Source organism: Dermacentor silvarum, chromosome 7, assembly GCF_013339745.2.
Source record: "Dermacentor silvarum isolate Dsil-2018 chromosome 7, BIME_Dsil_1.4, whole genome shotgun sequence".
Lineage (NCBI taxonomy): Eukaryota > Metazoa > Arthropoda > Arachnida > Ixodida > Ixodidae > Dermacentor > Dermacentor silvarum.
The window spans coordinates 62,035,869-62,058,049 of record NC_051160.1 but is presented as its reverse complement, the minus strand read 5'-3'; the positions used below and the strand labels follow the sequence as shown (position 1 = coordinate 62,058,049).

At 44.4% G+C, this 22,181-nt stretch overlaps 1 protein-coding gene across 1 annotated transcript; it reads right to left on the bottom strand.

Annotated features, from left to right (window-relative positions):
• Positions 1-577: 577 nt before the first annotated feature.
• On the bottom strand, positions 578-21,372 carry LOC119458912 (protein Skeletor, isoforms B/C-like). The gene is made up of 9 exons (XM_049671503.1): positions 21,165-21,372; positions 20,148-20,220; positions 17,942-18,044; positions 16,350-16,518; positions 12,267-12,342; positions 7,315-7,532; positions 3,397-3,486; positions 1,577-1,629; positions 578-725 (listed from the first exon to the last, which is right to left on the bottom strand). The coding sequence occupies exons 1-8, from the start codon at positions 21,370-21,372 to the stop codon at positions 1,601-1,603; spliced, it is 966 nt and encodes a 321-aa protein (XP_049527460.1). The 3' UTR covers positions 578-725; positions 1,577-1,600.
• Positions 21,373-22,181: the final 809 nt, after the last annotated feature.

Here is a 22,181-nt window from a genome sequence, read left to right as displayed (position 1 = left end):
TCGAAATGGTATGTTAGTTATGGAAATGATATTGGCACAGGTGGCCGTTGCGCCTGAGTGAACACACATTTAGTGATTATGTAGCTAACGAAGATTCAGAATAAAGCAATGCGAGAAGGGTACAGGCGTGAACACGCCAGAGGAAGGCCTGGATAACAAAAAAAAGTGTGGCAATCATACACATTCAGTGATGTCGCAATTTAGTAAGCAGTGAAGAAAGAGCAACGCATACGGAAGCGCATCGCAGACGAGTCAATATGATTTCTTTAAAAGTTCTCTACGAAACAGTGCGTCGACATTGAGGACGCAACCTTTTTAGTAGTAACTACCCTATCATTAACAGCACACACGACTGCAGGCTTCTCTAGGAGCTTGCTAATCGCGTACACTTGGTATCGACTGCCCATAACGTTAATTTTATTTACAAGGCATGGTCTCTGGTTAGCTGGGGCACTACAGTAAAGCCAGCAAGTTAATCCTGCGTCCTGATTTGGCACTGCTTTGCTTAAAGTTAGCCTTGGGCCACGATCAATGCGCTTACAGCAGGAGATGCACAGAACCAGCGAAGACATTTGGTATAAGATAGCTTTTATTTGCACCAACAGACCATTGTATACTTTCCACTCGGCACAGCACACAGATGGCGCCGGCAAGTTAAGTCCAGCACTCGGCTGTCGAACACGAAGAGTTATGGGCGCAAGACACACGGCGGAAGGCCTTGGAAGCTGCAGAAAACATTGAACACAGAAATGTTATATATTCTGATCGTAAATTCAAACTGCCATTGAGGAAGATTTTTTTGTTGATTGATGGCACGCACAACAAAGAATACAACCGATCCAGCTTTCTTTTTGCTTTTTCGTTAGATAATAAGATTGTCATCATATGCATTGTATCGTTATTAATCATTCTTTGACACCCATTGCAATTTGCTTCAAAGAAATAAATAAACGAATTACTGCGTGCGAGAAAGAGGAGCTCACTCTCCGATAATTCAGATAGCGTTTCATGCACTGGGAAGAAAGAAACTTGCACCAAACTGTGCGCATTCAAATCGCCAGGGTGAATTCTTTCCGATTTCCAATCAAAGCTCGGCAGCAATTTGTGTTTTAGTTTAGCATTGTACAATACGTGTGGCCACTGGAAAGTAACTAGCTCATCTGCGATTTTCGTGATACCCGGAAAATGCAATATGCAAGTGCTAAAAAACAATGCAGACTGCGGAGTTGTCGTCTAACTGTACTTCCACTCTATGCCAAAGTGCGAAAATTTCTTCTTGTTGGAAACAGTTGGGACGCCGATCCGCACACAGATACGCGCGGAACACGCCTAGGCTTCATGTTTCTCTTAGATATGGCGCCGTCTTATTTCTTTATGTGAAACGAAAGACGACGAGTATTGCTGACAGATTTGCTTTGTCTACGTCCTTGAATTTCGTATCGGTTTTGAGTTGGGTGCATATTCGTATTGTTGTGAGTTAGGAGCTGGTGATACGCCTATCTCCCAACTAATACACAATGTTTTGCATCTTGCAATGCTATGCGGGAAAGCGTTTCTTGCCACGGGCTTCACCTACCTCCACAATAAGAAGCCGTCGCTTTCAGCATGTCTTGATGCGATTATCGCTTTCTGAAAAAACATACAGCACTGTCAGTGGATATCAGGTGTTCTGCCTTCACAACTATATTTGTTCGCAATTGAGTTTGCAAAAAAACAACCTCCTGAATATATAGGGCAGTTTTTACTTTGTTTCAAAGTTAGTTGCCAACCAACTCTTGACTTCTCTCTGTTAGTCCTTGATCCATGGATCTAACTTACAGGCTTTCCGTGAACCCAGCCTATTTGCCTCGTCCGCATGAATTTCCGTTAAGTGGGAATCTTTGTTCCCGTGCCGGTCAGTTCATCATCTTGACATGCAATGTCTTTCTTTTCGGCCAGTAGCGGGTCGCTTGCTTTAACGCATGTAAACATGTAAATCGTAAAACATTTTGCACTAATATTGCTTACATCTTTGACAAATCAGTTCTTCGGAAGCCCGGAAGGCGAATTAAAGTTTATGGAAGGAGAAATTTGACAGCTAACCGTTTTGTAGTATGAAGCTAGAAAAGAAAAGAAATTGAAGAAAATTTTGTCCTGATTCGGGATTTGAACACGGGACCAGTGCCTTTGCGGGACGGTTGCTTTACAATCTGAGCTAACTAGGCGCCTAGCAGATCGCAGAACAATCTGCAAGCCACCTATTTCGCATCTTTGCAACCGTACTATCCAGGTGCATTAGTTTGGTATCGTTGTGTTGAGAAACGAAACCAATTACTCGATCACGCATGTGTCGCATGTGGTGATAATGCCAATATTGCACCACACATGAGGAAATTGCAACTAAATTTAGCCTCGCTATATCGCGGCGTTCCCAGAGGCGTGACTCGGCAGTGCGTGTCTGCAAACGTCGTGAAGTTAGTCGGGCACCTATCCTCGCCCGCCCCTCTTTGATCACAGCGATGCGTGTCCCTCTCCGTAGGTACCGCAACCGCAGGAACCCCAAACATGTACGACTGCGGCAGGCCCGAGCGGCGTAGCGCAAGTTTCCGGCGTCACCAGTGCAGGAGTCACTAGAGCATCGCAGCTAGACAATAAGACCAGCCTATCCGCATTCGCCAGGAGAATCCAGGGTGTATACCCAAAAACCCCGAGTGCGCGGGACCAGATACTGAGCAGATCACATGTGCGCCCGATTACCACAGGCGCTGGGAGTTGGCTACAGCGCAAATAAAATATATCTTCATCGACAATGAGTCATGTACCGATAGCTGCTTGTCCTATCTCTTTTTCAGTCTTCATAGGTATTTTCCGCTGTGTACTAATGTCCAGCTAAAAATGAAATGTATACGGCTGCAAAAAGAGGGAACTAATGTTAAAGTATTTATTTCTCTGTTACATATGATTAATTTATTGTATTCTGTTTTATTGCTATTTACATAGCTATTGTAAGTACCTCCCGTAATGTTAATACCTTGAGTTGATATTACATCTTTGTTCAAGAATTATGTCGGACTGTAATGTATTAGCCGACCTCTGTGCTGGTTTCCAAAGGGGGCTCAGGTCCTTTGGATTTTCTTCTGAGTCCCCTCCGTCCACTATGCAAACGGAGCTAAACTCCTTCCTGTTCTATTTGGTTGCCTCATTTGGTACCCGAGTATCCATACGCCCTCAGCAGCACGCTCAATGCGTTGCTGTACCCCACTGCGGCTGCGTCCCTGTTACAGACGACCCACTTTTCAGTTTCTCAGTATAGTTTGGTATGAAGCAACTTTAGATGTTTTAGAGAAAACTCACTTCTACAAGCACCTTGTACGCACCAATAGAGCCAGGAAAGAAAAAGAAAGCAATGGAACTCACCAAGGCATCGCCGAATGGCGAGAGCTGACGCAAATGTGACAGATATCAGAGTAAACACACAAAGTGCTGAGAACGGAGCGAAGGGCGCACCTGCACAAGTGAACACATTCCAAGATTTCATATCGGTCTCAAAGTCATTCTACAAACATCCTGTCACATACTCACACATACAAAGTAAAGAAACAGACGGTGACATTTCGCCGTGCCAATTAGTGCGCGTAGATAACAGCATGGCTATATATATATAGATACTTTGTTATTCCAATTTTCGTGAAGCATAGATAGTAGCACTCCCATTTATTTTTCTGCTTATATCAGTGTCATACGGACAACTCAGAGGCCTTCGAACGGATAACTTTTCGAATAAACGGCAAATGAAGAACTTCTACGCGGGCACCTTCCACTGTTTTACTGATAGAGTTTCTCACTATAATACCTAGAGGGTAAACTGGCGCCACCGTCTATGCGAGTTTCTTAAAGGGCGCCGTGCCCTCATGGGAATGACGGGATATGTGTCTGCGAGGCTTGTGTCGGCTGGTGTTGAACGAGGCTTCGTCTAAAATGTGGATATGGCTACACAAATAATGCGTTCTTAAAGTAAATTCTACATAAAAGGCTTTTATTCACCCATAATACATCTCTCAGTAAAGTTTACTCATCTACAATGCAGAATCAAGCGAAGACAAGCAAGAACAGACAACAAAATATTCCAAAGTGAGCGATAATGTTGTCGTCTGCCCTCCAACTTTAGCGGCCAGCTGATACTTTTTACGTTTCATATAATTGTGCATCCAATAGTAAGTCCTCAAAATTAAACAAAACTGTGTTTTTGTGTAATAATAAAGCTAAAGCAGTTTTTTAAGTGCTGTTTTAGCAGGAAATGAATCATTGTGACAGGCAGAACAGTGCTAGCCAGGCGCGTCTTCAAGGCGTTATGGCTCTCCAAGAACGATGCCAATCCGAAGTCACAATATACCGGCATTCCCATGGATACCACAGCGCAGCAGCGCCAGTTTTCCCTCTAGGTAATATAGTGAGAAACTCTATGGTTTTACCCCTGTATTCTCAAGTAATCGAAGCTCTTCCTCCACTCGCTTGAGTTGAGTAGAGCATCGCTAGGCGACAGAAAAGAAACGCTACGGTTCTCAAGATTTGCCGTGAAGCGCATAAGAGAAGCTGCGACCACTTCTGTCGATCGGTGGGGTTGCCATCCACTTCCTAGAGTAGAGACCCAAGGCTGAGTGGTGGAATGTTCTTGAATATGGGGTCTAGAGTTAACGGTGTGTCGAGTGGAAACGTTCGTGCTGACATCTATCGAACTCTCGAGCGGCAGCTAAAAAAATGTGTTTCTTGGAACTGACGCATTTCTTCGAACGCGCAAAAAAATCGGAGAAGTAACTTTGTAAAGTTCATATATTTTCTTGCAATACCAGCAAAAGCTCTGTTGAAAAAAAACTGCATCTGGAACTTCAACGTTGCCAGATCGCTCAAGAATATCCGTCAAAAATCCCTACAAATTGCGGACACGCCATAACAGCTAGAGGATAGCACCATATTTAAGCTTGACATTTATAAGCCTACATCAACAGAAATGCGCTTTGTGTATATTTAGTGCAATTTTCTGAGCAGGTCTATTTCAGCGCCGCAGAGTTATTGCTAGCGACGGCTTTGTTGAAGGCGCAATGGACCTCTCCCTGTCGTAAAGAGCGTGACGTCACTGGCCGTGCGCAAATCGAAGTGCGAGACGTGTGCGAACAGCTCCCTGATCCTTTTCTTATAGTATACTGCTGCAAAAACGATCCGAACTGCTGGCTGATCGTGCAATTCGGCTATATATATATGTTTACCTCGTAACACGGCCCTAGCACTTTGCACTATACGGGAGCAACGACATCTTACCGCTCGCTTAAGGCGTATCATTGAGGTTGCAGATTACTCCCGTATTTCATTGCGATCAAGAAGCTCTATCATGTTTGAATGAGTCAGGATCGAGCATAATCGCAGTAGGGAATGCAGGTGTAGCAGCACTTTAACCGGATCTGGTTCGGCCCCAGTCGAAAGTGCCAGTGTGAAATCAATCAATGTAGCAGAAGGTTAAAATGCTTGTTCGCTTCAGTAGCAAACCCCTGCTTAAAAGCAGTTCACACTAATGTAATAAAATACGTCACGTAGAGAACTGTCTACGTGTCATGCGCTGTTTCCAACACGTAAATGCGAACCAGACCACATTTTTCATGGCGGTTGCATCCTGTGTTCCACCTTGTAGCAGCAGGACACTGACAAGGCAGCAGCCACCTTATTGAAGTTTTTGAGAAAAGTGCTAGAGATCTCTGCAGATTCTATGAGCCCACCACACATTTCCGTGCGTACGCGAAGATCGCGACCCACTCGTGATTACTAAGGACGAGAGTGGTCTATCGATATCAAGTTATTGAAGCATTTGAGCGGCCCAATAATAACTTAGCGCTCTAGTCGGACTGTGGTGCCCGAATATACTTGCGCACTCTGGCACCTTTATTATAAAATGAACCTGTGTGCTTTAAATAATAAACTTAGACACGAGTGACGCTCTCTCGTTGTCGCATTGCACTTTTGTTCGCGTCTTGACGCACTGTTCTGTACCAAATGGTGAGTGTTGGAAGACCATAACCAACACTAGCGTTTCGTTCAATGCTCGATAGCCGTGCTTACCAATCAGTAAACACAAGATGTCGACCAAGAAAGTCACTACTGCATGCAGCGAAATGTAGTGGGAAGTACGGCTGCAAAGTGAGTGTGGCCATGTTCTGCAACTGGTTTCGTGCGACAGCTTGTGGCTGAGTACCAAACACAAGCCCTCGACGCTGTATTTTACACGATGCTTTTAGATAACCTCATATATTGACGGCAAATCTTGAGCCTGAACCCGCTTGTACTATACTACGTGACTTTCTAGGTTCCTAGCATTGCTAAGTGTGTTTATTAATGGTTGTAATCGGTAGCTTTACCAACGCCGTTTTCTAATCGCCTTTCCATTGCAGTGAGCTAGCGATATCAGATTATTATTATATGCGAAGCATTTCTTGGCGAACATTTGCCACTTTGAGATTATCTATCTATCTCTCTATCTATCTACATATCTATCTATCTATCTATCTATCTATCTATCTATATGTCTATCTATCTATCCATCTATCTATCTATCTAGCTGTCTACGTCTTGGTACTCTCATGGTAGTTTTGTTAACTTGGTATTTTCCAAAATTGGCATAGTATGGCAAGAGTGTATCACGCACATAACTGATATGTCATCGCATGAACTTCATGATATGCGTGTCATGTAGGTCATGCAACCACCGCCTACGTCTTGGTGCTCTCATGGTCGTTTCGTTAACTTGGTAGGTACCATACTTGGCATAATACGACAAGAATGTATGACGAAGATAAATGATAGGTACTGACATCAATATCATGACATGCGTGTCATGTTGGTCATGAAACAGCCACCTACATCTTGGTGCTCTCATGGTCGTTTCGTTAACTTGTTAGGCTCCCCACACACTGCTTCGCATAACATCGATTCCCACAGGGCGTGGGATCTGCCGGGTTTTTGTATATTTTAATTTTTATCGTTGTTCAGGCCTACTTGCTGCGAAGTTGTCTGAAACGTTATATTTTTAGTACAACAGGTAATAGCTCTGTCAGCTGTTGTCATACCTTTAGCTTTTGTACCTTTCTTGGTGTATTTCAAACATAGTCAAACCTTGTTACAACCAAACGGGATATTACAAAGTATTGGGTAGAACAATAGGCGAAATTAGGTTTAAAGTCCCCATGAAGATTCTTAGTAGAGTAGATGCAATATTGCATATATAGAAGCAATTGATATAACGAAGTATGGATGACTCCCTCTTCAACTTCGTTATAATGAGGTATTTACCTGCGTTGTCTGTCGACTCTATCGAAGGCAGGGGCATGATAGCCTTGGGATCGTGCAGCGGCAGCTTCTCAGCCACCGCCTGGTTGATTGCGATTTCAGCGTAGCTCTGCTTGGCGTCGACGCAGTACACTGAAAACCACTTGAACTCGTTCCAGTGCCGACCAATGGGCAATATCGCCGTGATATCCTTCTTGTTGTAACTTCCCAGCTTGCTCGTCCTGCGATCGCAAAATGCCGGTTGGTTAAAGGCGTTCTGTATTGCACATGAACTTCAATAAAATAGAATGTTGGGCTAGTTGGCTTGCGCGTAACCTCAAGTTATGCACATGAACGTTTACTCCGTTTATTGCTTAGTCATCAGGAATTACGAAACGCCTATCACATGCCACCAAATGTGCTCAGGAATAAGACACCGAACACTGAGCGCAATGGCTACAAACTAGCGGTGGTATTTGCCATGCACGTTCTTGTACTTTAAAATAGACAACCCGATTTTTTTTTTAATTTATGGTACCAAAGACCATAACGCAAAATATTGGATGCAGGTTGGCCTTGAGTATACGGCCGTTCCACGTTCCATATTGAGGTGTTCTTCGATTGTGGACTTGATTTAGAGGGGCTCAAAGCGACGCAGGCAGCAATGTTGTTCCAGCTTAGGGCAGAATGCAAGAAAAACCTCATTTGTGGTATGTCGTAATGCTGGCTTACGGCGATAAATGATGTTTTAAAGACTGCTGCGTGTTTTGTGACGTGAAGGTTGAATGGAATTGTTGTAACGTGTAATGACCAAAAGAGCATGTGAAAAAAAAAAGAACACGTGTCAACCAAAGGGGACATGAAAGTAAACAAAGTCGACGTACATGGTCTCGGTATTTAGATATGCTAGAATTGGGGAAATAAGCATTATGCAATGTTGCACAATTGCATGATATTGTTGCAGTATTTGCATTATTTTTTCTTTGCTTCATTCTCAGAGATTAAATTTTTATTCAGGACCCCCTTTTTCCATAATTCATGTTGAGGTTTTGCATTCGCTTTTTCTTCGTGCTTGTACGTAGACGTGTTCTTTCGCGCCAACATTGGTTGGAACTATAATTGTTTACCTAGGCTTCTGGCCCAAGGTTTTCTTTTTTAGCGAATTCTGGAGATACTACAGTCTATGGTGCAACCTAGTAAATTTTCGACTATATTGGCGCTAATTACGCAAGCACCGCTAATATTACCTTCTCTGTGACTAATCCGTGCTTCTAATTCTCCTTGAGACGTACATCGCGTTACCTTTTGGGACCCGCTATTACGCTCTGGAGGCACGAAAGGGCCATTTTCTGACCATGAGGCCAAATAGATACACAGATCTCGCGTACGACAAACCCGCGTCAAGTCGCCAAAGAAGACTTTGTCCTCAAAAGGCAGAGTTGGAGTGACGTGCGACGTAAGGCGACTGTGGGAATGTGAATATTGAACTTGAGTGTACTTAACATGATGTGTTAAGACTCGTTAGATGAATAATGGAGACATGGCGTTGAAAATATTCTGGCATATGATGAATCTAGCATACAATCTAGAGTGCTGACCGCGTAGTATGTTTGACATTATTTATGCTAAGAGCGTTTGTAGCGATGACGTTTTTTAAAAATAGTTTCCTGGCACCCATCGTACACAAACTCTGTTCCCGTAGATGCAATACACAGTAGACGGCGATTCCTCATGCAGAAAACATCAATATAGTAATAACCACATGATGCAAAGTTTCACTACAGCCACCGTGAATTCGACCAATAGTGCATAGTTCAAGGGTATGGCCAACACTAGCGAAAAGAAAAGGAAGCACACTTGTGCTGGAACGCGTGCTCTCAAGTTCATTCGAGCGACATTACGTCTCCTGCACTTAAGAAAATCAGCCTCAGCGCTTTGTTGCAGTGAATACTTCATTCTAGGTCACTTGGTTTGCTCACTGGCATTACATGTTTTGGAGAGATCTTCATTTGTAGGGTTCCGGCAAGAGAAACAACCAAGATACGCGCGTATAGATTGCAGAGGTGGAGAACAGTTTTTATGTACGGACAGACTGAAAGAAGGTTAGCGAGTAGGTTCCATAAAAAAGTGTGGCACGTTGAAAAAAAATAGATACGTCTTTCATAAAAATGGTGTTTTCAAAGCCACAGAATGGTTCTACTATATGCAAACGATGGCTCTAAGAACCCAGCAACACTCAGAAGCGCAAAACTTTCCAGGGCAGTATCCCTTTACTTACCCGTGCTCTGCATGATTTCTATAGTTCGGATAAGTAGTAGCAAGAGCCAAACCATAGACATTAATCTACAGGGCAATTACACGCTTTGCTTTCAGAATGTGGGTCCATTTTATTCTGCACTCGACTTCACAGAAGAAAGTTTAGTGTTTGATGGTAATTTCGACTTTGCACGTTCACTCTGTCATGGTGAGGAGGAGGAGGAACAAACTTTTATTTAAACCAGCAGTTTAGCTGGCTGGGCCTAGGCCTCCCACGTGGGGACATCGAGGTCTTGCCTCTTCGCCGCCTCGCAGGCTTGCTGGGTAGCCCAGAGTTGGTCGTCGAGTTGGGAGCTGCGCAGGGCGGCGTGCCATCTCGACGAGAGGGTCACGGTATTATTTGTCGGGTATTGGTTTTTACATTCCCATAGCATGTGGGGAAGCGATGCTGCCTCAGTCTTACAGATCTTGCAAATGTTACTAGGGTAGGTGTCCGGGTAGATCCTGTGGTAACGTGTTAGTGAGGGGTACGTGTTTGTAACAGGCGAAGGGTGGTTGCCTGTGCTCTGTTTAGCTTGTGATGAGGGATGGGGAAGGTTCTTCTGTTAAGATAGAATGATTTCGTGAGGTCGTTGTAGCTGGTGAGGCGATCGCGTTCCGCGGGTGCACCTGCGCTGTCTCCGGCACGGTTGACAAGGCCTCGTGCTACGGAGTGAGCAACCTCGTTGAGGTTGGTGAGGTGCGGATGTACGTCGCCAGCGTGCGCTGGGAACCAGACGAGAGTGATTTGCTTCTCAAGTGAGTGAGGGGCTTGGTTTAGGATGCGTAGCGCTTGTTTTGAAATACGACCTTTGATGTAGTTGCTGATTGCCGTGCGGGAATCGCTCACGATGGTATGGCAGTCCGGATCAAGGGTGGCCAGGGCGATGGCCACTTCCTCGGCCGTCTCGGCGTTTTGGGTTACGATGCTGGCGGCATGTTTGAGCGAGCCGCTTACTGTGGTAGCCGCGGCGAAGCGGTGCCCGTCTTGATATTCAGCTGCGTCGACGAAGGTGACGCCCGTGGTGTCGCCATAGGCTTTAATGAGGGAGGCAGCCCTTGCCTTTCGACGTTCTTTATTGTAGTCCGGATGCATGTTTTTGGGAATAGGGTCGGCATGTAGCCAAGTCTGTACGTCGCGTGGAATTGGGTATTTCTCTCCATGTTGACGGTGGTAGGTGATGCCGAGTTTAGTTAGAATGTGCCGGCCCGTTACTGTGAGGGTGAGACGCTCCAGATGAGACCGACGCTGTGCTTCGATTAATTCGTCTAGGGTGTTATGGGTGTCTAGCTGTCATGGTGAAGGAACCGAATTTTCTTTCTCGTAATGACCAGAGCCTATAATTTGCTTATTCGTGCACTATGAGTCTATGATTCAATTCGTCTGATGAAAAAGGCTCTATGAGTGACTGCATAAACAAAGCAACAGTTTTTAACTTTCTAAATGCATTCAATCAAGATAAGACTGACAGACAATCATTCCGCGACATTGACATTTAGACAATAGAAAGTGCAGCACCATGGAAACAAATTACGTAACTTTGACGCATTTATTAGCAATCTAATATAATTTGTTACTAAATGAGAGATGGTAGTGCTTCTGTATGGCTATGTTACTTTTAAAATGGGCCAAAGATTAGCCAGACTCATTGAGCAGTAGTTTACGTGAACCTCTTTAGCCCAACATATCTCTTAGCTGTGAAAGGAGCGTGGGAGGAGGTGCTCGACTGTTCGTTCAAAATGTCGTGCAACTGTAGAGTTCCGGCCCTTTATGTAGTATAAAAAGCGGCGCACAATTTACAAATGTTGTTTGTTCCTCATGGTAGATGGTGACATAGTAACAGTCCCGGACCGAATGACTGACAGCGCTGACGCGGCTCGTACACGTCGTTCAGCCACCAGGTAGAGGAGCCAGATATCCAACGAAATAACTGGGACTTGAAGAGCTGATATACAACAGCTGCTGCCATTATTTGGTAAAAGCTTCGTACAGGCTGTACAATATTCTTGTTATTTATGGCGTGCCATGCGTCGCTGACTAGTGAGACTATTGAAAAGCAGTCCTTTCGTTCCATTCTCAGCATCTGCTTTGAAGCTCAATGTGAATAAGCGCGGTGCAAGCAGGCGAGGCACTCTCGTTATCTTTCCTGTCCACCAGCAATCACCGCTGATCGAACCCGCGAAGACCTGAGCCCAACTCAAAGAGACGAGCAGGGTATGCAAAAGTCCTAAGTTGTCAAGTGACTGTTACAGCAGAAGTTGCACATCGGCAATGACTTACGAAAAGGGACACGTCGTCATATGATCTAACGTCACCATGGCGAGAATGACACTGCATGCGTTTCGGCCTAGATGGCATGCCAACGTCGGTGGATGTCTAGGCGGACAGCTTTTCACGTGCTCTCATTTTTTTCTGCTAGTGCGGTCATGGGTTTCTTATTATTTACGGCTGCGCGATGTTGCAGTGCGTTAAATGGAATCACGAAAAAGTTCTAGACAGGGTGCTTTCGCACATACACAAACCTACGAATATGCATAGAGTGACCACTTGAACTCTTGGTCTATACGAGGCACGGAAAGAAACGGCAGTACCACGGGATTCAAGTGTCACTCGCCGTATGCACGATTGGTGAATAAACGCGGATGAAGATATTTAAGACGTAAATTCAACATCTACTTACTTTCCGTTGTCGTAGATTAGGCGAGTCAGTTGATCTGGTTGGGCGTTGGCAGTACGGCCCGCCACGAAATAGGCAGCTGCAGGCAATTAAAATGACAATTTGCCCTTGTCGTTTTATTCAATGTCTCGCGGACTAAAACACCTACTAAAGAAAAAAGTGCTGCACTGTAATCGAACAAGAACTTCCTCAAGGCATTGAAGGCCCATAGAGTAGCGTGTCAAAATGGCGGTCCGGCACGGGGCTTAGGTTTCACGAGAATGCGTAAATTGCAACGGGAATATACAAGAGCAATTGGCCCTGACGCATTCCAGAGTGAATATATTGTTCATAAGTATACACGTTCTTTAAGTGCCTGTAGTAAGAAATTGTTTTTGTCAAGTTATTTATAAGTCAATGGAACAGACCTCAGAAATGCTTGCCTACGAAAATAAAGGAAATTTGTTATGATCAAACTAACGCTCGCATTTTATTCGCTTACTTCATTGGCAACTGTCACAACAGCGAACTGTTGTCTCGTTCCAAGCAACCTATTATGCTGGCCAGGTCGCATTTGTCGACCCGCTAAGACCAATCACGCAAACCCGTAATGGTATGAACGCCTTGCAGGCGTAGTGTTCTACTAATTTATATTAGTGAGTGTTTCAAGGCAAAAATAAGCAAAAACAAAATTTACTACACGCTTACAAAACAGCATGAAGCCTGTTCGGTAATCATTATGCGATAAAACGATTTCTTATGGTGTTTGAAAAATGAAGTAAAACTGAAATCAGGGCTTTAGACAGCTAACACCATATTAAACAGCAACCATTTGTCGAGTAAAATTATATGCCTACTGATGCCCCCGTTTAACTACCGGCTTCATAAATTCAGCACCACGGCCAAGCTTACCTGGTGCAGAGCCAGAACTCCTGCTGAAATTTACTCTTTGCCTGATGATTTCCCGCTAAACCTCATAACGTCCTGGGTAGCAAATTCGCGGCATGCGATATATACGCGGAGTTGGAATTACCGCGCGAGAATTCCCGGGTCGTTTAGGTCCTTCGCTTCGTTCATAGGAGCTATTTTTTATTAAAATATGGAAGCACGATCTAGTGGCAATAAATTGAACGAGAAACGAGAGCTCAGTAAAGCAACGTACCTGAAATCAACTACAAGCAAGGTCACAATGTTCCGTCTAAGGTGATACTGGCCGCAAAAATGTTTTGTTCTCCGGCACTTCAACATTATCCGTTGCATCAATGAATAATATACCTCAATGCTAGTATAGCAACGGAAATCCTTGATTTCTGCATTGTCACGAATTCCCGACAACAGGCATTTAGGCTTCCTTTGTACTGCCACAAATGGGTGGAAAGTGACCGCAAGAGGAGTAAGTGAATGCAATTCAAACGCAATTGAGCATCGCTGCTAAAATGACGCGAGCAGCATTACCATGAAAATTTCTTGTGCACACCGATGGCCGTGTTCTGAACCATGAATTGGAAGGGTTTTTTCTGCTGCAATGCAGCACTGAGCGCATAGCTACATAATATGGGCAACGCCCGCATGCTTCGAATACATTGGACCATAGGTTTATGTTCCGGAGAATGGTTCGAACTAACTACAAGGTGTGGTATCATTTCATGCAGTTAATACCCCTTCTTTTTATAGATCAAGTCGGCTCAGGACACGTCTTCCGGCAAAAAACTAGAGCGATAATAGCCGTCTTCAGGAAAAAAGTTGACGAGGAGGAGGAGTGCAAAATTCTAGGCCTCATATTTCTAGTAATGGAGAAAAGCAGTGATGACGAGAAAGAAGAAAAATGCGGTTGCTTCTAACGTGAACCTAACAGCGGTATAAAATATAGTGTGAAGTAGACAGAGTCATCCAGAACTGAGAATGTAGGATGCGGGAATGACCCGAATCCGTACTGAGAGTGAGAGCACGAGATTATGATTGAGTGTCGCAGATATATTTGTGTTGGTGTAGTAGCACGCTGAATAAAGCAAATGTCACTGTTTAAGTGGAACGGGTTAGAAGTCATTGTGCATCGATAACATTCTAGTCCTAAAGAAAACAGGAGGTCATGAGGCCATTCCCAACTACGAGCGTGAGAAATGAGAGCATGAGGCGCTGCCAACTTGTAAAACATAAGTGCCAAAGATGCATCCTCAGTCTAAGGGATATACGCTTTTGATGTGCCTCTAGTCGAACTTGCACTTCTTCTTCAAAAAGCACAGCTACCACTAGAACAATCTCAGCCAGTAGTAGCCGCAGAAAGACCGAATTCGTGAATTTTTACAGCGAAGCTGTTATTGGCTAGGTTCCAAGAGATCGCGTCCGACAACGGAAGTAGATCAACAATTTTAGGCTCCATGTGCGTGGCCGTATCCCGCCAGCTGTGCCTTATCACAGGTGGCAGAACAGGTGATGGATGGTCCATTGTTATACCCCTCGCCACTAGCGATGCCTCTTTTAGAAGTGTCGCAATGCTCGGCGGCGGAACGTCCCACCAATCGTTGTGCCCCTTTGTCTCGTGACGTAAAGGTCGCGCTAGCGCTGTTATCAGCATTTGCTCTTAGGACTCGCTATGGAACGGACGGGCGTTTAACCACATCTTCCAGGATCCTGACGTCAGGATCCTGACGCAGCCGTGCAGTGTGCCGTGGCTATCAACGCTCGTGGCTCATACGCTAGTCTATGACGATTAGGTGGACTTGGCGCAGCAAACGCACTACTTGGCCATTAAGCCGGGCGAAAACAAGACACCGGTGTCCGTGCTATTTGACGAACATGCCGAAGATGCTTGATATACTGAAATAATAGTATATAAATTCACTATAGCAAACCCACCATAGTCACAGCTTCGCTAGAATCCACTTTCACTGTAGTGGGAGGGCTCTGAATTTCATAAACATACGGTACAGGAAAAAAAGACATAGCAGTCTTTTTTTTTACGAATTGAAGCTGCATCAATTAGCCGCGTTGGAGAATGAAGGGCTGAATGCCGATTATCGCAAATTTGTGACCCACGAATTGAAAAATTTTGTACAACGGTAACGTGACTTAGCTTCTAAGCTGTGAACTGTTAGCAGTGAGCAGTTAATTAAAGGATATTTTTCTCATGACATTAACCTGCATATGAATCAATTGAAGATCATAACCTTCTCAAATTCGTTTTATGCAAGAACTTACAAATTGAAATGTTACATGCCTTTCCCATACAACAATGTTTTACTTCCCAAGGTTGCTACCATGTAAAGTGCCCTAAGAGTTGATATTGTTTAGGTAAAATTGTGGAATTGCTTGACCTTTATTATTAAAAATGCTTTTATGTACTGTTAATTAAACGCCAGCTTCATAATTTAATTTGTAACCACTAGCCAGATTTATTCAAAGCTAGATTGTGAGATAGACCTCAGCTTTTTAACGGCGGAGCTGTTTATGCCGAGCGTAATCTGTCTGTCGTCAATAAATATTCATGCTACGACTGAAGGCATAATTGACTGATTGATTGCGTCTACCGTTCAGAACCAGCAAAGCGCTACCAGAGACACTGCCATGGAGGGTCCATAATTAATTTTAGCTTCCACTGTTCTGTAAGTTGCACTCACAACCAAATACAATATCGTTTTAGTATTCCGTCTGCAATGGAATGTCATTCGCTCATCTATAGAACTGTGCTCGAGACGCTTGCGCACAGCATGAAGCTTTTCTAACAATATTTTCGGTAAACTTGATTGATGATGATGCATTTCTGCTTGGTCTTTGACAGCCTACTTTTCTACAGCACAAAGCACTCGCTTTCGCTCGGCTACGTAACTAATGCTGCGGAGCACCTTTACTTTACACGCGAATAGCTCAAGTAGGTGATAATGAAGTTGGACGAAGTCGATGGAATGACTCATTGTGCCAGAGGATAAAGCAGCACTGCTGATGGTAACTGCGACGTGAAAGCAATTATTTCTCAATAGAAAAAAAATAAATGAAAGATTTAATACTATTGTGCCATCGTTTTGTGCAAGGAACACGTGAAAGATTTGTTAGCTCTCCATTCTTGCAATTCTATTGCCATATGTATGTACAAAAAGCAGGACAGCTTACATCCTGGACAGGCGGCGCTGTACTCAAACCCCTTGAGCAGAATGGTGGCGCTATCCTTGAGGATGACTTCGGCAGCCATTGTGTTGTGCTGCTTGGCGGACAGCTTGCCGAGGCTCTGCTCCTTGGGCAGCTCATAGCCAGCCGGAATCTGGACGTTGCCGAAGTCAGCCTTCGATGCAAGTTTAACAAGTTGGTGAATGAAAGAATGAAAAAGAACGCCCTTTCCTCATAATGCATGCTTGAGAGCAATTCATAAATCAAATATCAATCGGACTGAACACAAGTAGGACAATAGCAATTGACCGAGCGCCGTCTATCAAATGATCATTCACATTCATCTGCCAGCCTTCAGCAGCAGCAGCATTCGATACGCCACTGCGCACAGTGATTGAAGCTACGAGGATAGACAGATGATTTAAAATTTAGCTTATGCTATTCTATTCTGTGGAAAATATTTCGCTTATAACCAGCTGAAAAAGTCCGAGTTCTGTCCTAGAGGCGAAGAATAGATTGCGATAGGAAATTATTAGACAGCTATAGAAAGTAAGGACAGTATTTTTATCGGCTGTATCAACTTGCAAAGATTCGCTTACTAACTAAATTAGCAAGCTGGCCTCACGTGCTCACAAGCAAACATGAACATATCTCACTCGATGACCGCGGAAACTCGCTCTCAAAACTCAGGAGTGAGTCAGCGTGGTAGCAGCAGAAATTGAATTGACCTTTCGTGATGCCTATCGCTTCAACGCGAACTAAGCGGCACGAACAGAGCGCACACGAATCTATCAGCACTCGGCGCATTCGGTTCCCTTCGCAGATCGCTTTCAGGATATGACCGGCACAGCCGCGCTTAGCCGTGCCATACGTAGCCGCCACCAGAATAGCACGCCCGCCCTGCGCTCGTTCATTCTCTACGTACTATCTTCCATCCCGGTGCCCTGCGCGCGATGGAAAACGGCGCGCTTCCTCCCTGCCTTCCCCCCTTGCGCGCGCGAGATCGAACCACCATCGCCGACTCATACTCGCGCGCTTTCACTCGCATCTACAGCATACGGTGCGCGTCCACCATGTTATCGTACTTGGACTTTATACGGAACATCACGGCGACGCCGACAGCGTAAATGTACTTGGAGTATCCGTATTATTGCTATCGTAATAATAACTTGCGACAACTGAGCAGGCGATGCCGATAATTATGCAATGAATGCTACCATCTACAGATCGATTTCATACAATGTTTGAGCCGCCGGTAGAATATTAGGAAATTATTTTTGGCGTGATCCATCCGCGTTGCTCTTAGTAATAACAGTTTGTGCAAGATCTGCTGCGAAATATCGACAAAAATGCCCAAAGAACCATTTATATTTACTTTCGTCGAACAAAACGTTTGCTATAGGCGTGCTAATGTTGATATCACTCTTTTAATGAAAATGTAAAATATGGTCTTCAGAGAGTCAAGCGACACGTCGAAGCTGTCTTAAACAGTTTTGGCGGAACGTTCACTAAGGTTTTAGCGATGCTTTTCTTTCGAAAATTCTGACGGAATATCTATCTAGCATAACCATGAACAAATCCCGACGAGCGCCACATACCCCGAACAATTCGCAGTAGATGCCCAGAGACTTGTATTCGGTGATCTTCCTAGGCAACCTAAGGAAAACCGTGGCATTCTTGTAGGGCTTCAACACCTTGGTGCTGTGAAATGAGCAAAGAAAATGGCCGTCATTGTTGTACTACGCTTCGACACTGATATTGTGTGCAAAGAATCTCAAGCGCAATCTGACGCAAAGGGATATAATGATCGCAGTATTTTGTCATCAGTCATCAAGAATGCCAACAAACCAGTGACAATTTTCGTGGTACCACTTCGGGAGTGATTGCTATTCGACCATTCACCCCTAGGCGAGCGCATACTTTTTGAGTGTGTTTGGCTCGAGGATGAGTACATGTAATTTTGTAAAAGACACACGTTCACAATATTCTTTGAGATTTTCTTGATTTAAAAAGCTTAACACCTCTCAATGCTACCATTCTCAAAATTTCCTTTAGTAACGTATAGGGTATTCAGGACAGGAAATTAAAGTAATTAGGCAGAGACCATTGAACAAAAGCTGGAAACATCTACAGAAAGTCGTGGTGTATTAGTAGCGTGCATACCGTTGAACTTGCCCCACTAAAACAAAATACAAAACAGTCTATGCCAAATAAGCCGCATCAGCAAAAGAAATAAAAACAGAAATAAAACAAACATCTGTTTTGTGCTAGTACACTGGCTGATACAAAAAGCTGACTCTCTAGCAAACAGTTTCAAACTAACAATATTAAGTGGAAACGTGGCGAGAGGGCGTACGCGTGCTGCCTGTATGACCGTCCGGCAAACAACACATGGCAGTACATGGATTAGGCAAATATTTGGTTTGGCTTCGAGTGACGTAGAGAATTGTTCGCGTTCTTGCTGATCGTTATTAATTTCAAATGGTATGCTAACATATACTCTTCTTTTTCTCGAACTTCCACCATTTAATTACTTTGGGAACATTGCAAAATAACAGTTCAAAATATCAAAAATTTATGGTGCCTGCTCTTATCATCACTTGATATTGAGCTTGGAACGTCACACAAAGTTAGTGTCATTATTTACTTTAGCGCTATAGCTTATACGATAATATAAATTCATTTTACTGAAAGCGTATAGCTGCTCCAAGGAAATTTTTGTGGCTAGACCGCAAGAAAGGTTGACAAACAAATATGCAGATACCATGCACTGTGGGAATCGATGGAACCAACGCTTTCTTTGGTGTTAGCGTTCATTGACGGTATTTGGCGGTGATGTTGACGGCATATGACGGTCGCGATGTGATGTTAATTGTTACCTTGCCTGCACCACATGTGCTTGTCCACGTAGTACACAGAACACAGAGAGACGGGCCATTCATTCTCTCATTCCTTTACTGAAGAGAGCCCCAATGAGCAATGCTTTCTGGCGACTCATTTTCTTTCTCCCGTGCCATGTTAGGTGAACTGCCACGAGGGCAGAGAGGTAAAGTTAATCACCCGTTTCCTGACTGGGTCAGTACTGGATCCAGTTGTACCCATTCTCTGCTTTCTGTCTCTCTACTCCTTCTCTAAAATTCTCCCTACCACCTGCCTGGACTGTAGTTGCTATTGCGCGTGAGTACGGAGCAAAGCGTGGCAGCTGGTGCAATACATTTGCGGGGTGTGACCCCTAATTACGGCGTCCGAAGAGCATTGTTCGATCCCCCAGATCGCTTCAGAGGGAATTGTGGCCCCGCTATACCGAAACGTCGTTGACATCGTCTATCTCTTCTCCCGCATTATTGCCTTAACTCTAATAGCGTCCCCCACTCCCCCCTCTCCCTAACGCTGCGTGCAAGGCAACAGCAGCAGCAGTGCAAAAGTCGTAGGAAGAGGCAAATAAAGCTTCGCTTTAAAATCTGCTGTGTGCTTCGTTCCCGCATTCATGATATGTGCTAGGAAAACAGACTATGTACACAGTTGCAATGTTTTATAGCACCTCGGGGGCGTCAACTACATGGTGCGCCGGCAGTCTTGTAGCGGTGAGCCGTGATGGGAACGGCGACAGTATACCCCGGCCGGAGAGGCGATAACGCTACCCTCTCTGTCCTTCTAAACAACTATTTCTTTCTATCCTGGAAGCATGGTCGACAAAAGTGTTGACTCTAGACAGCAAAATGTCATTTCGCACTGTCGTTATTGCGCTCTTGACTCGTGAATCTGTGTTGCTGTCCAGATGCATGAGATACACACTGTACACACCTCATTTCTTCGTCGAGCAGCTGGTCGCCATTAGGGTCCAGTCCACTGTTGGATCCAGCCCAGAAATGGGCCGCTGAAAGCGTAAATGAAGCGGACGTGTTCAGGTGGATAGCGCAAGCTATTTAGTATTTCGACTGTGTTTCATCCTGGCGGACAGTTAGAAGCCAGGTAGAAGGTATGCACTTCAGCGGTGGTTCAGCGGATTCCTTTTGGTTCTTCCTAGAAAATATTGAAGGTTCTAATCTTACACTAAAGCCAAGATTGTTATGTTGCCTAGCCTACGAGCCTGTGGTATAGAAAAGTGTGTGCAGGTGGGATTATAAAAAAAGACTATAAACTGTATACCATTGTATACACTCAAGAATAGCAAGCTGCGAAGAAGATATAATAAAATCAATACTAGAGGCGTGCACTTAAACTTAGCGAAATAAACAAATAAAATCATTAGGCGGCAGTTTATGCACACTCTTCAGGCGCACGTTTGGGCGATGGACGCAAGCGCTGAAACTTCAAATTCAAATACTGCTGGCAGGATATCAGTCGGAGGTTCAACATATGCATTTCAGAAATACACTGCTGAATATTTTCGCGTTCCCGGCTAACTTAATACACCCAGCGCAAGGAACACCTTTAATGGAAATAGTAGAACACCAGTCAATTCTGCAAACCATTTTAGCTAGGGGTGTCAAAAAATTTGAGTTAATATCTGGTTTCGCTCATCCATGTTACGACCACTCACCAGTTCCAACGCTCCAAAATGAACATATGCTCAAATGCAATTACTACAAGTTTATTTGCGCAAATTCGAAAATCAGAATATTTTAAAGAGCGACTTATCTTACAATTATTGTGCTGCCTTTATTATTATAACAGCCCGGATGAGGTCATCGTATTATCGCCCACCGGTAATCTTAAATATCCTGCCCAATATAGAAATATTGTGACTAGCAAAAGCAAGCAGAAAACAGTGAGCTAGAGTCTCCATATAAGGGCATCAAACCAATGAAGTAGGCCTACCGGGACCCCCACCGTCGTAGTTGAGGTCTGTGATGACGACGCTCTTAGCAGCAGCGGCGTACACGGTTCCCCTGAAATTGTGATAGTAGGTAGTGACCGAGCCGATAAGCTTGCCGTGGTACACAGCCGAGGTACCTGCGAGGAAAAAGCAGTGCAGCCGTGTTTTATGAATGATTACGTCAATGAAGCGTATGTTTCTCGGTTGCATACTTATTTACCGAGTACTCAATATGGGTTCAGCAAATTCGCAACTCGCGCTGCTTATAAGCCTGACATCGAATTCGCTACAACCATGCACATCGGCCATTTTCTGTCCAAGTGCTACAGGAAGGTTATATGGTATTCAAGGGTTGCTCTATTTCCACACACATAATGGTCCCCAACTTCCTAGCTCCCATACTTCGAAAAACTTCTGTGCGACAAGCGCCATAAGATAGGATGTTTGAAGGTCCTTGTGTAGAAACGTAACGGTGTGCGCGACTTTGTGCGGAGCGCCGAGCGGTACCAGCGCCAAGCAACCATTTTCAAGTACGTTACCTTCCGTTGTTCTCATGAGACCAATTTCTCAACTCTAATTACAAATACGTTCTAACTAAAAATGAGTTCGCTGTCCTTGAAGAAATCGTAATGGCGTATTGAACGCTAAGGAGAACCATAAGTTCTACCACGCCGACGACGTTGTCCTAAAGAAAATAATGGTTTCCATGAAGCGCACCTTTCCTTTCACCGTGTTTAATACACACCCTGTACGACGCGCAGGCGGGGACACGTCAGAGAAAAAAAGCTAGAATGCGTGATTGTTCATAAGATTGTTTTGGAATTTGGCACGGTCCAACTGGCCAAGCAGCCGCCGCGCATCTCCAATTTTCTGGCCAACACATCACATCGCAATGCGTTCACGCTTTTCGGTAAATATTATTGCTATTAGTGTGCTTTTAACCAATGAAACGAGTATCGGCCCAAGCAGCCATGCATATGCTGCGTACAGGGGCTCCGCGCGGGTCTATTCCTAATTTC

Coding starts and splice junctions, on each gene's coding strand:
- LOC119458912 (XM_049671503.1), bottom strand. CDS start 21,372: ATGCAACCGAGAAACATACGCTTCATTGACGTAATCATTCATAAAACA. Junction 12,343..16,349: donor CAGCGCCGCCTGTCCAGGAT/GTAAGCTGTCCT, acceptor AATTGCCTGCAG/CTGCCTATTTCGTGGCGGGC. Junction 1,630..3,396: donor CGCCATTCGGCGATGCCTTG/GTGAGTTCCATT, acceptor ATGTTTTTTCAG/AAAGCGATAATCGCATCAAG.